Source organism: Perognathus longimembris, chromosome 3 (assembly GCF_023159225.1).
Source record: "Perognathus longimembris pacificus isolate PPM17 chromosome 3, ASM2315922v1, whole genome shotgun sequence".
Lineage (NCBI taxonomy): Eukaryota > Metazoa > Chordata > Mammalia > Rodentia > Heteromyidae > Perognathus > Perognathus longimembris.
Genome location: NC_063163.1, coordinates 110,762,749 through 110,780,418, shown reverse-complemented (window position 1 = coordinate 110,780,418; position 17,670 = coordinate 110,762,749). Strand labels below are relative to the sequence as shown.

Sequence of the window (17,670 nt, the reverse complement as noted above, 5' to 3'; positions counted from 1 at the left end):
AAGTTAAAAGTTAAGTAACTGAGGCCAGGCGCTGGCGGCTCACACCTAGAATCCTAGCTAGTCAGGAGGCTGAACTCTGAGGATAATGGTTCAAAGCCAGCCTGGGCAGTAAAGTCTATGAGACTCTTATCTCCAGTTAGGCACCAGAAAACTGGAAGTGGTGCTATGGCTCAAAGTGGTAGAGCTCTAGCCTTGAGCACAAAAGCTCAGGGACAGTGCCCAGGTCCTGAGCTCAAGATCCATAACAACAAACAAACAAACAAAAAGAGACCCTTCTTGAATCCTCTGTCCTGAGGGCTTGACTGGCTCCTTCAGGGGGAGCCTCCTGCCTTACTTGCTATCCCCAGCTCTGATCCAAGTTAGGAGGCTTTTAAAACTCTTTTTCATTACCTCTGTGGGCCTAGGCTGAGTGCTTTGAAAAGTTTTCAGAAAGTCCTGCTTCATTCTTGCTGTTTCTGAGCCCACACAATTGGAACTTAGTCAACCCCCCTCTCTTCAATATATGGGGGAAATCACCCATTGCCTTCTCTCTGCCGGGTTGGTCTCTCCTTTCCTTCCCCATCATGTGACAGATAATAGACGAGGAAGACAGCATGATCTTTGTGATTCTCTATTGCCAGAGTGTCTCCTAATTTGGATCTCATCCTTGCAGGAGACCTGTCCTCAGCTTCTTACTACTCCTTTAGTCACTGGCATGAAGCAGTGGCCCAGCGACCATTGGCTCTGGGTGCTGTGTTACATGGCACAGTGGTTCCCAGTCATAGTTGTCTCTTGCTGTGTTCTGCGACCTGAGGCTTAAGTCCTGGTTCATCTTCTTGCTTGTTTTACAGTAGTTCCCTATGGCAGCTGCTGCTGCTACTGGTGGATTTTCCCTGTTATAAACAGAACTGAAATTGGGGAGACCCTTTGTTACTGTGGCTTAGTAACATCTGCTTACAATTCCTAAACCCTTGTTTTGGACTGCAGACTAGTGGATTCTGAAGTATAGATCAGATCACTTCAGGAAGTGCTTTCCGAGGGTTTCCTTAGCAGCTGGAAGCCTATGTTATCCCAGAATTCTTGAGAGATTTATCCCACCTCCCATTTCTTTCTTTCTTTTTTTCCCCTTAGAGGTTCTTCTTTCATGGCTGCCACCTGCTGGTTACAGTTGCCAGCTACATTGAAAGAAAGCTGGCTAGGAGCCCACTGCATTTTATTTTATTTTTGCCAGTCCTGGGGCTTGAACTCTCTGTGCTCAAGGCTAATTCTCTACCACTTGAGCCACAGAACCACTTCCAGCTTTTTTTAGTTTATTAGAGATAAGAATCTTACAGACTTTCCTGCTCCAGCTGGCTTTCAACCCCTATCCTTCGAGAGCAACCTCTTCAGTAGCTAGGGTTATAGGCATGAGCCACCTGAGCCTGGCTGATTTTTACTTTTTAAGTCTTAAATCTGTGTTTTCCCTCCTTCTACCAATTTGAATTCCCAGCCAATGCTTGTCTAAACCATCTCACCTCACCCCACCATCCTTGGGTTAGATTAGAACCAATTAATGTGTAGTTATGGCTGCCATGACATTTATGTTCATTAGACTTGAAAGAGCATTGAAAACCATGGAGGATTTGTAATGAGAAATGACATCAGAAATCAGAGACTCACCAAGTAATAATGACAACCACAGGGGTAGGGACATATTAACATAAGATCCCAATATGCATGTATTATAAGGTCGGTAATCCACTAAACTTTCAAATAGTTCTTGAGGCCTGGGAATATGGCCTAGTGGTAGAGTGCTCGCCTCATATACATGAAGCCCTGGGTTCAATTCCTCAGCACCACATATATAGAAAAATCCAGAAGTGGCGCTGTGGCTCAAGTGGTAGAGTGCTAGCTTTGAGCAAAACAAAGCCAGGGACAGTGCTCAGGCCCTGAGTCCACACCCCAGGATTGGCAACAAAAACAAAACAAATAAACAAATCAAATAGTTCTTGAAAGCAATCTTGTTTGATTTGACATGTGCATTAGTACATTTCAGCTGTTCTGACACTGTACCTTGTGTTTTCTTTCTTTTTTTTTTTTTTTTTTTTGCCAGTCCTGGGGCTTGGACTCAGGGCCTGAGCACTGTCCCTGTCTTCTTTTTGCTCAAGGCTAGCACTCTGCCACTTGAGCCACAGCGCCACTTCTGGCCATTTTCTGTATATGTGGTGCTGGGGAATCGAACCCAGGGCCTCATGTATACGAGGCAAGCACTCTTGCCACTAGGCCATATCCCCAGCCCCGTACCTTGTGTTTAATCTAAAATAAATTGCCATTCCTGCTGGGATAGTTGGGAGCTGCATTATGTCAGCACATCTGTTTGTCTTGAACTCTGAGCTGTGGTGGGAGAAGGGGGGGAAAGGGCTCTGGGATGGGCAGCAAATGGCCTCTGGCCCCTCTCTCTTTTGCTTTTACAAAAACAAAAGTAAGGCATGATTTCTGTGTCTGGCAAATAGAATTTTGGATTATATAATCCTAAAACACTACTTTTGCAGAAAGGATAAGAGGTCAGAAACTCTAAATTCACTGTAGCAAAGATGAATAAAGATAATAATTCAAGCCCATTAGCCAACACAAAATGGCAAAGCTGACATTCCTAGGATGAGACCTTAGGCACTGTGTAAATAAAAGCTAAGAGGCCCGATTATCAAATTAGAAACAATTATGAAGGCATGTAAAGTATGAATTTATATTCAATATAATTAAAGATAGAGCTTGTCCTGTTTGGGGGAGTATTTTTGTTTAGAGATTATAGGTTTATAAAGTCATCACAGTAGCAAAGTTATTTTAATTAAAATGCTTATATTTTCAAGAGTTACAACTCTTAGAGAGCTAAGGCAAACATTTACAAATATTGTTTCAATTTATCATCTTTTTTTTTTTTTGTCAGTTGTGGGGCTTGAACTCTGGGCCTGGGCACTGTCCCTTAGCTCTTAGCTCAAGCCCTTAGCCCTTAGCTCAAGGCTAGTGCTCTATCACTTGAGCCACAGTGCCACTTCCCACTTTTCCTGTGTATGTGGTACTGAGGAATTGAATCCAGGGCTTCATGCATGCTAGGCAAGCATTCTATCACTAAGCTACATTCCCAGCCCCTATCATAACCTTTTAAATTCTATGAATTCTGTTTTTCTGGATGCCACAATGTTTTTTCCTGCACTCCAAATTTTCTACTGTTTCTGTACTCTCTTCCATTTCAAAAATGTGTTGCAGGCCAAACAAAAAAAAATATTGCACAAGGTAAAGAAATTTAAGCCTTGGGGCTGGGAATATGGCCTAGTGGCCAGAGTGCTTGCCTCGTACACATGAAGCTCTCCACTTGATTCCCCAGCACCACATATATGGAAAACGGCCAGAAGGGGCGTTGTGGCTCAGGTGGCAGAGTGCTAGCCTTGAGCGGGAAGAAGCCAGGGACAGTGCTCAGGCCCTGAGTCCAAGGCCCAGGACTGGCCAAAAAAAAAAAAAAAGAAATTTAAGCCTTAAGAACAAACCATTTGGGGAGGTGAATGTTTGATGGCTGAAATTTTGTTTTTCAGATAACCAAAATACAGTTCTCCATGCTGAGCTTTGTTTTGCATTACAAATTAAAGTCTTGCTCCTTTTTCTTTTCCTGCTCGCTCTTTCTTTGGGAAGTAGGGAGGTTTCTTTTTCCTCTAATTACTGTGCAGGGAATTCTTTCACCATATGACTTCTAAGAGTGCAAACTTTTCATTGAATTTTTTATTACCAGAGCATGAATAATGCATTCAATCCTGAAATGGCACTGTCAACATCTAATGTGTGGTGTGATATGTTCTTGCTGAAGTATCCTACAAAGAAGACACAGTGTAGAAGGACACCTGATATGACTTTGTCATTTACCAAGGAGAGACAAAATAAGAAGCAGAGGAATAAGTGGAGAGGAAAGACTGAGGAACACAAATTTTTTTAACTACAAAGTCTAGACAAAACAAGTATACTAACTAGCCAGTGGGGACAAGTAGAAGGTAGGCAGATGCAAACGGTAGAAAGCAAATGAGGTTAGAAACGTCATAAATACAGAAAGTAGGCCAGCATTCAGTAACTTTGAAAAAAATACAAGACTTCAACTCACCAGTACAACAATAACACTCCCTGGAACTAATTTTGAAGGACTATAGGGGTCATTCCAGCTTAAAGTGTGAAAGTAGAACTACTTGTTGGAATTGTAACTGTGGACACCATGTGAGCTATTGCCAGTACTTGGTCTTCTAATAACCCTTTATGTTAGTTTCTTTAAATGATTAAAAATTATTATTATAAAGATGATGCACAAAGGGGTTATAGTCACATACATCAGGTAATGAATACATTTCTTTATTTTTATTTTTTTGTTGGTTGTGTGGGGCTTGAACTCAAGACCTAGGGTGCTGTCTCTGAGCTCTTTCGCTTCAAGGCTAGTGCTCTACTATTTTGAGCTACAGCACCACTTCCAGTTTGTTGATGGTTAAGTGGAGATTAAGAGTCTCACTGGCTTTCCTGTCTGGGCTGGCTTTGAACTGTGATCCTTAGATCTGAGTAGTTAGGATTATAGGCACGAGCTACTGGCATCCAGCTTACTTATTTATTTATTTTTGTTGTCCTGGGGATTGAACCCTGGGCTTTGTTCTAGCATGCTATTGCTGTACAGCACTGTTATCCCCCTTTAAAGGGTTGGTTAAAAAAAAAGAACATTTGGTTATGTTTGGAATTGTTTATTATCTTACTCTGTCCAGAAAAGTCTTGCCAACTCTTGCACATTCAGCCTCATAGAGGACTCAGCTTATGAAGTTGAGATCGGTATTTTTACTAATGAGTCACGAGGTCAGCATTTAGTACCTTTGTAAAGTTATTATCCATTACTATGTAAAGCTTTTGGTACAGTTGAAGATAAATTCCATCTTTACATCAATTATTTTCCATTTTTGTTGTTTTTTAAAATTCTACAAAGATGCTGGGGCTAGATAATGAACAAAACAGGGTCCCAGTGTACTGAAAATGGTGCAGGGAGTCATTGGGACTGGAAGAAAAGGTCTTTGCCATACTCCAAGAGAAGATAAAGGGCTAGAAAAAAAGGATTACATGTATATTTTTCTTCTTGGAGTGGTGGAGTGCTAGAGATCTAACTCAGGGTCTTTTGCATGACAGACAACTGTTCTGTCATTGGGACCTATCTCCAGCCTTTAAAATTGTTTAGATGTGTCTATGTTTTTCAGGGCAGGGATAGACTGTGGGTGGTTGGAAATCTGGGTTTGTGACTGAGAGAGCAGAAGAGGAGAAATGGAATGATCAAACACACACAGCCATAATCATATTTTATTTAATTATGGCATCGATTGCAAAAAGGTAATGCTGTTTTGCAGTAATTAGATTTGGCCCAAATAAGGGGACATTTTATACTGTCCAACTTGGTAGTTATGAATCACATGTGGCTATTGAAATTTAATGGGTGAAAAATAAAAATTTACAAAAATAAATAAATTTAGAAATAAAAAATGAATAAAAAAATCATGCCTTGGTTGAACCAGTCACATTTGAAATGTTTGAAAGCCACATGCTTTTATGGTCTACCCTATCAGAGAGCTCAGGTGGTAAAAAGTAGGTGCTTGTTGCAGAAATATTAAACCTCTTCTAATACAGAAGCAAGATTTTTTGCAATAGGATGGGGGAGGGGGATTCTCTACATTTCCTGCCCCCCACCCCTCCCTTCATGTAGTAGTTGTAATGTCTGGTTGATGTCACTTCTCCAGCTTGTACTTGCCTCTTCATTTTTTGCTGCTTAGTTTTGGTTTCATTTCTCTTTCTTTCCCGGACGATTGCAATGGCTGCCCAACTGACTTCCAACTTCTGTTCTTTCCTTCTTCCTGCTTTTGTCCATATACATCATCCCAGCTACTTCCCCTCATCAGTCTTAACTTACCCTGGTAGTCTATTGTAGCGTGGTGCTGGTGGGTGCCTGTACTAACACTATAGGATGAAAATTCCCTGCCCTGGCTCCAAGTTTCCTTCTCTGAATTAACATAGTCCATCATCCAATTCAAGGGGAGTGATCGTAAAACATGTATATCACAAATAACCGTTGAGTAGGAACAACTTCTAATCATCACCCTCTCTTGCATCTTCTGTGTCTCAATCATTACTGCATTTTTTTTTTCATTGACCCTACTCACTGCTCTTTCTGGCTCTATTTCCTCATTTTTTTCATTTTATCACCTCAAGTCTCACTTCTAATTTTTCTTCCCACCTTCCACTGAAAGTGCTGGTCACATGAGAAAGAGGAGGCCTACCCAATACAATTGCATTAGGTCTTCTAATTTGTTGGTACCCTACCTTTCCTGTCTTGCTTTCTCCACACAGCTTACTCAATGCAAGTCACTGGTCCCCTGGCAAGTTCATGTATAGTCACCATCTTCCTCCCATGTCATCTTTTAGACTCCAGGATCTTCTCCCATATATCCAACAAGACTCATTCAGAATGAGACACCAAGAAGGACACTGTTACTGATGGGAACGAAACACAAAAGCTTGAACTTATCCATTTGAAGAGTGACAAGCAAGCAAACAAACAAAACAAAACCCCCCCTGCTTTCCCAACTATAAGACAACGCAATTTCACTGTTAAAATGACACTTGGCAGAAAAAGGGTTAACCTCGGACTTTGGGAGGCGAATGGGATTGTGGGAGTGCCTTTCGTTGCCGCGCGGCCTCACGGGAAATGTAGTTCAATCTTCTCGAAGATGGCGGCGCCCAGGTAAGGCTCCGTGAGAGCGCTCGCCTCGGTTTTCTGGGACCCGAGGGGCGAGGATGGCGGAGGAGAGTGCTGCCGGGCGGTGAGCAGAGGCGAAAGTTCCAGTCCTTTTTGCTTTCTCCCGCCAGTTTACCCATCTCTTCTCCTGGCATCGCGGGGCCTCCGAACCGCCGGGAGGGCGGGGCGGGCCGCGCCCGCGGCCTGGGGCCCGCGTGTTCACTGTGAGGCTCTCTTGGAGTTGTAGGCTGCACGGTTTGTGTTTGGTGCGGTGGCCGCTTGGTCTCTGCGACGGTTTTTTGCTTCCTTTGGTGGCGGTGCTGAGGCTTGAACTCGGGGTCTGGGCGCCCTCGAGGCCAGCGCTCCTCCACTTGAGCCACAGCCCCTCTTCCGGCCTTTGGTGATGGATTGCGGATTCGAGGCTCTGGCCGGCCTGGGCCGCCGGCCCCCCCCCCCCCCCCCCACCGCTCCGGCCTGTTTTCTGCGGGTTTGGGAGACCCTCCGTTGCAGCTTGGGGGCTCGTTCATCCGGGACTTGCGGGTCTTTCTGGCCGGGTGAGACCCCGGGGAGCTGGGCCGTTGCTGGAGGCCGGATCGCCCGTGCTGTGGCGTCTTTTGTCTCCTGTTTGAATAATCCCCGTGTCTCTTGGGGGGTGGTTTTGGTCCATTTCACTGGACGTTTATTGCTAGCTGTGCTCTCGAGTAGATGACAGTGATGAGTGGAGCCACACTTAGAAGAGGTGTACAGGTAGCGGTTGCAATCTGTGGGAGCCAGCCAGCCACGGGGTACACGCCGTGTGTAAATGGGCACGTTCCAGAAGGCTGCAGAACTCGGGAGCAGGCCAGGTTTAGGAGCTAAGGTGGCAAATTCTGTTGAGGCTTTTTAAGCAAATGTTAATGTTAACTGGGTATCCTGTTTAGGGGCTGAGTGAATAATAAAGACAAAAAAATTTACCTGTTTCAGAGAGGGAACTTTGTGTTGTTATAGGAGAACATACATTAACGAGTGTAAGAAAATGTACAAAGTGTACTTCAAAGAATGAAAAAGGGATGCTAAGCGGTGAAGTGAACTTTTTTTCCCTAACAGCTACTGAAATCTGAATAGCTACTAATGCAAAAGTCAGGAAAGAGGAGCACTCTCTTATTCCTGTACTCATATAACTTTTTCCCCTCCCTGGAAGCATAATCACATCACTGATTTCTTCTTGGTTTTAAAGGATTTTATGTACGCTTTGTATACCTATATTGGACTTTAAAAATCAGACTTTGGTAGAAACTTGGTTTTTTCCCGAATCTTTACCATTAATTAAATATAACTTACGAGCATAGGCACACACACACACCCATTTGTCTACACTGCTTAGTAAGCTTCATTGTTCAAGGAGGCATGGCCACACATACTATCATTGCTACTAGGTACAGTCTCCAATAGGTATAACTTGCCAGTAAACAAGTCATAGAAAATGTATAGTCTCCAGACTTTTCCTTACAGAGAATAAGTTCAGCTTGGAAGTAATCCTAGTAAAAAGTAACCTCATGCCCATTATGTGGCAAGCTATATCCAAGCATTAGTGCACTAGTGGAAACTTCCTGAAGTAGCCTTGATAAAAAGAGGGCTCACAAGACCTTAGCAACTATGTCTGCTAATTCCTTGTTGAGGCCATTCAGATTTGCCCGATCATTGAGTTGTCAGGCCACTGGAATGGGGAAAGACAAGCCTCAAGGAATAGCTGGATTTACTTGCTTCACTGACTGAGGGGGCAAGGAATGGGATGGCAAAAACGTGGTTACACAGCTCCATCTGCTGGTGCTAAACTTTTAGTGGTAGAGTGTTACAATATATCCAACATTTATTCTTTTGGTGGGGTGGGGTGGGTGGGCACGTTGGTCATAGGGCTTGAATTCAGGACCTGGGTGCTGTCCTTGAGCTTTTTTGGCTCAAGGTTAGTGTTCTACCACTTTGAGCCACAACTAACTCTGCATGCAGTTTTTAGGTGGTTACTTGGAGATAAGAGTCTCATGAGAGCCTTTCCTGTCTAGGCTGGCTTCCAACCATTATCCTCAGGTCTCAGCCTCCTGAGTAGCTAGGATTACAGGTGTGAGCCACCAATGCCTGGCCCAACATTTATTCTTCTTCTGTTCTGCTACCTTGCAATCTTTTCTTATGAGAAATACTCAGAAAAAGAATTTTGTATTAGGCCCATTCGATGTTAATAATGATATAACAAACTGTAATCTGCTTAACAAAGCCGTGAGGGACTTAATTTTTTTAAAATTATTTTTGCTTTTGAAAATTTTTAGGGGCTGGGAATGTGGCTCAGTGGTAGAGTATTTGCCTAGCATGCATGAAGCCTTGGGTTCAATTCCTCAGTACCACATAAACATAAAAAGCCAAAAGTGGCGCTGTGACTCAAGTGCTAGAATGCTAGCCTTGAGGTAAAGAAGCTCAGGGACAGTGCCCTGGCCCTGAGTTCAAGCCCCAGCACTGGCAAAAAGATAAATTAAAAAGTTTATTTTTATTACTATTCCTTTTTACTTGAAGGGAAGCACAGACAAGTATAACTAGCTCCCCTAGGGGAGGTCATACAGCTAGTGAGTGATGGGGCTGAGAAACCGGACTCATATACTGTGTTACATTGCTTCATAGCACTGAATAAGGCTCTGGGGGGAACTAAGAAAAGCCATAACTCCCCAAAATGCACAGCCCACCGGAAGGAGACAGATATTAGAAGAAATCATTATTTGGGATAGTGCTAGAAATATCCAGGCAGGTATTCCTTCTCTAATGATGATTCCTAAAGCTTTCTAGCCTCAGTCCTTTTTCTTTTTGTTTTATTTTTTTGCCAGTCCTGGGGCCTGGACTCAGGGCCTGAGCACTGTCCCTGGCTTCCTTTTGCTCAAGGCTAGCACTCTACCACTTGAGCCACAGCACCATTTCCGGCTTTTTCTGTTTATGTGGGGCTAAGGAATCGAACCCAGGGCTTCATGCATGCAAGGTGAGCACTCTACCACTAAGCCATATTCCCAGCCCCCTCCTCCCCCCATCCTTTTTCTAGGAGCCACTTCATGGAGTCTGACATTAAACCTGTCATATCTTAAATCTGACTCATTATTCCCTTACTCAGCAGTTCTTCCTAACCTTTCTTTTGACTTTTTTTTTTTTCAAATTTTTATTATCAAACTGATGTACAGAGAGGTTACAGTTTCATACATTAAGCAATGGATACATTTCTTATACTGTTTGTTACCTTGTCCCTTATACCCCCCCTTCCTCCTCCCCCTTTCCCTCCCCCCCCAATCTTCTGACTTTCCAGTTTTGAAATTACAGCAGTTGTTGTTGTTGTTGCTGCTGCTGTTGTCGTTTGTTTTGCCTGTCCTGGGGATTGAACTCTGGGCTTGGGCTGTCCCTGAGCTTCTTTTGCTCAAGGCCAGTGCTCTACCACTTAAGCCAGAGCTCCACTTCTGGCTTTTTCTGAGTAATTTATTGGCAAGAAGAGTCTCACAGACTTTCCTGCCTGGGCTAGTTTTGAACTGTCATCCTCAGATCTCAGCCTCCAGAGTAACTAGGATTGCAGGCCTGAGTCACTGGGGCTTGGCTGTATCACTGTTATTTCAAGTCACTCAGGGGGGCTGGGAATAGTGGCAAGAGTTCTTGCCTCACATACATGAAGCCCTGGGTTCGATTCCCCAGCACCACATATATAGAAGATGATCAGAAGTGGCGCTGCCACTCAAGTGGCAGAGTGCTATCCTTGAGCAAACAAGCCAGGGACAGTGCTCAGGACCTGAGTCAAAGCCCAGGGCTGGCAAAAAAATAAAAAATAAAAAAAAAATTAATAAAAATCAAGTCACTCAGGCTTTATCCTGATAGTCAGTGATCTTTGATTCCTTGTTGCACATCTGAGTAGCTACCAAGGCTTATTGATTTATTTGAACTTTTCTTACATCCTTTCCGTTCCATTTAAAAAATAATAGCTGGGGCTGGGGATATGGCCTAGCGGCGAGAGAGCTTGCCTCATATACATGAAGCCCTGGGTTTGATTCTCCAGCACCACATATATAGAAAATGGCCAGAAGTGGCGCTGTGGCTCAAGTGGCAGAGTGGCCTTGAGCAAAAAGGAAGCCAGGGACAGTGCTCAGGCCCTGAGTCCAAGGCCCAGGACTGGCCAAAAAAAAAAAAAAAAAAAAAAGGAAATAAAAAATAATAGCTATACCTACTGTCTTGGTTAAGAAATGCCTTTGATCTTATCTGCTACAAAAATAATCTCTCCTGCATTTTGTGCTTATATTTCCTTCCATCTCTTTTCACTTTACTGTGTATTTATTTCTAAATAATATATGACTGTGTTTAGATTTTGAACTTCATTACAAGTAGAATCACATCAGTTCTTCCCTGATTTTTTGTGTTACTTTTCATCTTTCTCTTCTCCTTGCTTTGCCAGACATTTTGATTGTGACATATGTCCATGGCATGTTTGATGAAGGTCTTTGTAAACAATGATACATATCACCCATCAGTGCAGCGTTTCTTAGAGCCCTCAGTGGTATTGTTACATGGCTTTTAGTCTTAGATAGTCCATTATTTCCCTTGTCTGCCTTTTTTACTTCTCTGGGTTGATGATGAAAGGTACACCAAGAATTTAAAATGTCATTAACTATAGAATATATGAATAACACTAAGGTTGACCTTATTTATTTTTTTTTATATAGTATTGCTATGGACATCCGTCATCAAAGTAACTTGAAACTCAGCAAAACTGAAAAGAAGTTCTTAAGGAAACAGAATAAAGCCAGGAATACCCTGCTGAGACATGAAGGCATTGAGACTGTGTCCTATGCCACTCAGGTAACTTAAAACTACAATTACCACTTGCTTGTAGACGTCTCAACATGCTACTGAATTATATGAATATCCGTTAATAATTGTTCACAGCTGCAGTTGTTTATTTATATATTAAATCCATATTAAATGTATATGTAATAGGACCTGCTAATTTTCTGTTTTGGGACATAGTCTAGCCTTTAAATTTCTATTGGTTGTATTAGTTGAATACAGGTTAATAAAGCATATGTATATTCATTGTTGTATTTAATTATCTAAAAATGTTTATGAGGAGGGGGGAAAAACTAAAGATTTGAGAACAATTATGAAATTGGATCGTTTGTGCCCCTGTAAGTTTCTTCTGTTCCTTACCTGTGATATGAAGTATTTTGACTATAAGCTGGAAAGCCTTTTTATATATTAAAACTTACTTACATCCAATGGCAGAAATTAAGTGAGATAATACACAAAAAACTGTGAGATGTCTTGAGTTATGCATTTGTATTTGTAGTTATTGCAAAATGACTATCTTACCAGCTGTTTAAAAGTAAATGTTTATAGCACAGGAATGCTTTTTCCTCCCAAATATTTAGTAAATTGATTTTCATTCTTTGAAATTAGCAAACCAAATAAGCTTCACAAGAAGCGATTTTTTTCTTTTCAATTACCTGTGTAGAAATAGCATTTTAAAATAACCTTTTAAGAGAGGGACATTGCTATCAGTTGCCTGTTCTTTTTGCTTTTAAGAGCCTGGTGATTGCCAACGGCGGTCTAGGTAATGGAGTGAGTAGGAAGCAGCTGCTCCCGCTTTTCCAGGGGTGTGGAACTGTGGATGCTCTCTTAATGCCACCCAACAAACCCTACTCCTTTGTAACATATGAGACTACAGAAGAAGCCAGGAACGCTTATGTGGCCCTCCATGGAAAAGAAATAGTGGGTGATTTAGGACAGAAGATCATTCTATACTTGAATTTTGTGGAAAAAGGTATTATATAGTTATCTCTATGAAATGGTTCTTGGGTTTTTTTTTTTTTTTTTTTTTTTTTTGTGTGTGTGTGTGCCAGTCTCTGGGCTTGGACTCAGGGCCTGAGCACTGTCCCTGGCTTCTTTTTTGCTCAAGGCTAGTGCTCTGCCACTTGAGCCACAGCGCCACTTCTGGCCATTTTCTATATATGTGGTGTTGGGGAATCGAACCCAGGGCTTCATGTATACGAGGCAAGCGCTCTTGCCACTAGGCCATATTCCCAGTCCCTGGTTCTTGGTTTTATGTGCATTTTCATACTATGAACATAAGTGCGTATCAGTTATTATTAAATGAAAGGATTTCAATTAAGCAGATCCCCTTTGACAAATACTCTATTCTGTACTGGTCCTGGGGCTTGAACTCAGGGTCTGGGTGCTGTCCCTGAGCTTTTGTGCCCAAGGCTAATGCTGAACCACTTGAGCCATAGCTCTTCTTTCAGCTTTTTGGTGGTTTATTGGAGATAAAGGGTCTCATGGACTTTCCTGTCCCTGATGGCTTTTAACTGTTATCCTCAGATCTCAGTCTCCTGAGTCGGTAGGATTACAGGTGTGAGCCACTAGTGCCTGGCTTCTTTTTTTAATATTAAAAATTGTATTTTCAGTATCTATTATTTATGATACTATTAAAAGATCAAAACTGGGGCTGGGGATATAGCCTAGCGGCAAGAGTGCCTGCCTCGGATACACGAGGCCCTAGGTTCGATTCCCCAGCACCACATATACAGAAAACGGCCAGAAGCGGCGCTGTGGCTCAAGTGGCAGAGTGCTAGCCTTGAGTGGGAAGAAGCCAGGGACAGTGCTCAGGCCCTGAGTCCAAGGCGCACGACTGGCAAAAAAAAAAAAAAAAAAAAAAAAAAAAGATCAAAACTGGGCACTTCTATTCTGAGATTCCTTATCCAGAGACAATCTTGCCTTCTGAGTAGAAGTGCATGCTGTGACTATTATCAGAACCCTTATCTGTCCCTGATGTTTAAAGGTGACTCACTCATGCGTGCATGGAATCCTGACAGACTGTTCTTGTGAGAGGAACTTAAGGGGCAAGGTGCATGCAATTCTGACCTTGCTCTTGGAATTTGCACTTTCCATATGTGGTGTGCCTTTCAGCCTTTGTGTTTCTGAAAATAAGGATTGGGAGGTTAAAAGCTGATAAATGAATCCTGTGCAGATTTATTTATCTATGGTGTTATAGGTGACTATTTGCTCTGGTTTCCCCTAGCACAATGGAAGGCATTGGGGCTTCCTGGCTTGCCCCCAGGCCTCTTGGTTGTAGAAGAAATCATTTCTTCTGAGGAAGAGAAGATGCTACTGGAAAGTATTAATTGGGAAGAAAACACAGACAATAAAAATTGTAAGTAAAATGTATATTTAGAAGTCTCTGCAAAGTGCCCTGTTACTCCAACACCTTAGGTTTATGAAAGCTGGTTTTAGCTGGGTGCCAGTGACTCCTGCCTGTAATCTTTGCTACTCAGGAGGCTGATATCTGGGGTTTGCAGTTCAAAGCCAGCCCAGGCAGGGAAGTCCATGAGACTTTCCACTAACCTACCAAAAAAAAAAATCAGAAGTGGAGCTGTGGCTCAAGTGGTAGAGTGTTAGCCCAGAGCACAAAAGCTCAGGGACAGTGCCCAGGCCAAGAGTTCAATCCCAGGACCAGAAAAAAACCCCGACCAAATGAAAAACCAGTTTCTTCTAGATTACTGAAAGCATTTCAGATCCACTGTCACCAAATCCTCACTTAGGAATGTCAGTAACTGATAGCACTAATACAGCTATGAGCTTTAAACTTGAAATTCATGGATATGAGTTGGTCACATTGGCACTCACTGGTGGAAGCCTTTCCACATTTATTATTGCATTTGCTCCCCTTCCCACGGGGCAGATCTCTTCTGCACAAGAGGAGTGCAGTACTGCACTGATGCATCCAGAACTTTCCAGAGTCATCTGCAGGTTAACGTTCTGTTGGTCCTGTGAGTGGCCTTGTCCATACTTAGCATTCACGTTGTTCAGGTGACGTGTTCTGAGTGCGTTGTTACACTTGTAGACAGGAAAGAACAGCAGACGTAAGCAGAATGGTTAGCCTAGTTAATCAGGAGTCTGAGATCTGAGGATTGTTCAAAGCCAGCCCAAGAAGCAAAGTCTATGAGACTCATTTCCCATTTCCCAATAAAAAGCCTGAAGGGGAGGTGTGTTTCAAGTGGTAGAGTGTCAGCCTTTAGTGAAGAATCTAAATGACAGCACCCGGGTATTGAGTTCAAGCTGCAGTACTGGCATGCACATGCACGCACTAAAGAATAAACTGGCAGTTAACAAAAGTTAACTGGTACTAAGCTAATCCTTATTGATAGTGTTGACTGAATCATACAAAGGGTTGCAGTCTTTTTCTCCTAACAACTTACTATATTCCCTTCACCCAGGTCAGAAATCTTTGAAGCATAGACGAGTAAAGCATTTTGGTTATGAGTTCCACTATGAGAACAACCATGTAGATATAGACAAGCCGTTACCTGGGGGTGAGTCATTGTTAATGCACAGTAAATGCCGTTTTTTTTTTAAAGATGTGATATGTGATAATTTGAGGGTAGATGTTTCCATTATCTCTTGTCGGCATACTTTTGAGACAGTGTTTTCAGTTTTTTTAAAAAGCCATTTAAACTAGCCAAATGGTATAATTTTGTTACAAAAGCTTCAATAATGCTAAAGCTCATCTTATGTCTACTATCATTCCCCCATAGCGACTCTTGGTTAGAAACATGTTTATTAACAATTTAGCATAGATTTGTATAACACTATGCAAAATGTGTTTTTGTCTAAATATATATTTGTACATCTATATATATGATAGGAAGAGCAGTGTTATTTTTCTCACAACGATTTTTTGCAATTCTTGGGTGTATCATGTAAATATTTTTTAAGTGTTTGCCTTTATGATCACTGACTTTAGGCCTTCCTGACATTTGTGAGCACATGTTGGAGAAATGGTTGAAGGAAGGTTACATTAAACATAAACCTGATCAGTTGACTATAAATCAGTATGAACCTGGGCATGGTAAGTATTTCTTCTTTGAAAATTCCAGTCGTATATTTCAGAATTAAGAAGGTTATATAATTTTTTTTTCAGCTGAAATGAATTCTTGGGTTTCTTTACTCATGTTTGTTACCTGTATTGGTCTGAATTCCTGGAAAATCTTTCCCCCTGTAGGAACTTTGATCACAGAGCAGAAAGAAACCAAGACAAATTGCTGTTTGTGGTTTTGTTGTTGTTATTTTGTCCCTCTTTCAGTGTTTTATTTAGGGAGAGGAATGCTTAAAAAACAAAATACGTATAATTGAAGGGAAGAAGGCTGATCATTTGGGTGACCTTTCTACTTCAGAATGTGAAAAACAATTCTAGGATGACATGTGTGTAGAATATCTTTTGTTTATTTGTTTTGTTTTTGTTGCCAGTCCTGGGGCGTGGACTCAGGGCCTGAGCACTGTCCCTGGCTTCTTTTTGCTCAAGGCTAGCACTCTACCTCTTGAGCCACAGCGCCACTTCCAGCTTTTTTCTATATATGTGGTGCTGAGGAATCGAACCCAGGGCTTCATGTATACAAGGCAAGCATTCTACTACTAGGCCATATTCCCAGCCCCCTGTGGAAAATCTTCAGATTATAAGTTTCTTAAATTTAGGTTATAAGTTTTCTCAAAATGGAGCAGCAGTTCCTTCTGATACCTTTTTTTTTTTTTTTTTTTTTTTGCCAGTCCTGGGGCTTGGACTCAGGGCCTGAGCACTGTCCCTGGCTTCTTTTTTGCTCAAGGCTAGCACTCTGCCACTTGAGCCACAGCGCCACTTCTGGCCATTTTCTATATATGTGGTGCTGGGGAATCGAACCCAGGGCTTCAAGTATACGAGGCAAGCGCTCTTGCCACTAGGCCATATCCCCAGCCCGTTTCTTCTGATATCTTGAGTGAAAAAAAAAAAATGATGTTTTTTTTGGCCAGTCCTGGGGCTTGGACTCAGGGCCTGAGCACTATCCCTGGCTTCTTTTTGCTCAAGGCTAGCAATCTGCCACTTGAGCCACAGCGCCACTTCTGGCCGTTTTCTGTATATGTGGTGCTGGGGAATTGAACCCAAGGCCTCATGTATACAAGGCAAGCACTCTTGCCCTAGGCCATATCCCCAGCCCCTCCTGGCTTCTTTTTGCTCAAGGCTAGTGCTCTACCACTTGAGCCACAGCGCCACTTCTGGCTTTTTCTATGTATGTGGTGCTGAGGAATCCAACCCAGGTCTTCATGTATACGAGGCAAGCACTCTTGCCACGAGGCTATATTCCCAGGCCCCCCCACCCCCATGATGTTTTTAAAGGATTTATTAATGGCAGTAGTTGTAGAGGTTTTTCTTTTTTGTTTTTGCCTTTATTTTCACACAAAATTGTACTATGTAGTATAGGCAAGTCTTGAATTCATAAATCTTCCAGGCGCAGCCTGCTGAGTGCTAGAATTACCGGTGAGTGTTACAATGCCAGTCATCATAATGTATTTCAGTTGCTTGTTTTATTTCCCCATGTGTCTTTCCACTGGTCTTTGAGGAAGGACTTTATCTTAATATGTCTTACTTGCTTTGAATCCTTTACATGTAGCAAGCTTTCTTTTATTTATTTTTCATTTTATTTTTCTGTCTCCATTGCTCTAGCAAGCTTTCTTTACGAAAGATGCTCAAGTACAGATAAATACATTAATAGAAGAGGCCATATATTCATTATTGACATATTTAACCTTCACATATAATGTAACATTTATTCTCCAAGTACTTGGAATCCAGTATATAATAACTTATTTATCTTCCACATTTTCCTCTTAGGCTGGGACTGGGTAGTGTTCTAATTAACCAGTGACTCTCGAGCCTTGATTTTAGAATTCTCGGTGGCTAATTAGAAATGAAGGTATTTTTGGCTTAGATTTCATTTTGTTTAGTCACATTCACATATTTCATTTTAGATAAAACTAGTACTTACTTGATAGCCAAACATTCTCAACACAATTGTGCCAAGCTACACACATGTACTCAATTTTAAATCTAGATCTACTAAAAGGAA

The 17,670-nt window shown here is 42.0% G+C and overlaps 2 protein-coding genes across 3 annotated transcripts in view; one reads left to right on the top strand and one right to left on the bottom strand.

The window, feature by feature from the left end:
• Elmod1 (ELMO domain containing 1) overlaps positions 1–807 on the bottom strand; it is a 56,295-nt gene extending 55,488 nt beyond the window's left edge. For both annotated transcript variants that reach the window (XM_048343776.1, XM_048343775.1), the window contains exon 1: positions 391–807. The gene's annotated coding sequence lies outside the window, so the exon portion shown is untranslated. The remainder of the gene's footprint in view (positions 1–390) is intronic.
• A 5,940-nt stretch (positions 808–6,747) lies between these two features.
• Positions 6,748–17,670, top strand: part of Alkbh8 (alkB homolog 8, tRNA methyltransferase) — a 32,901-nt gene continuing 21,978 nt past the window's right edge. The window contains exons 1-6 of the mRNA XM_048343773.1: positions 6,748–6,760; positions 11,464–11,599; positions 12,323–12,560; positions 13,815–13,946; positions 15,010–15,105; positions 15,537–15,641. Of these exons, the coding sequence (XP_048199730.1) occupies positions 11,471–11,599; positions 12,323–12,560; positions 13,815–13,946; positions 15,010–15,105; positions 15,537–15,641 (700 nt within the window). The 5' untranslated portion in view covers positions 6,748–6,760; positions 11,464–11,470. The remainder of the gene's footprint in view (positions 6,761–11,463; positions 11,600–12,322; positions 12,561–13,814; positions 13,947–15,009; positions 15,106–15,536; positions 15,642–17,670) is intronic.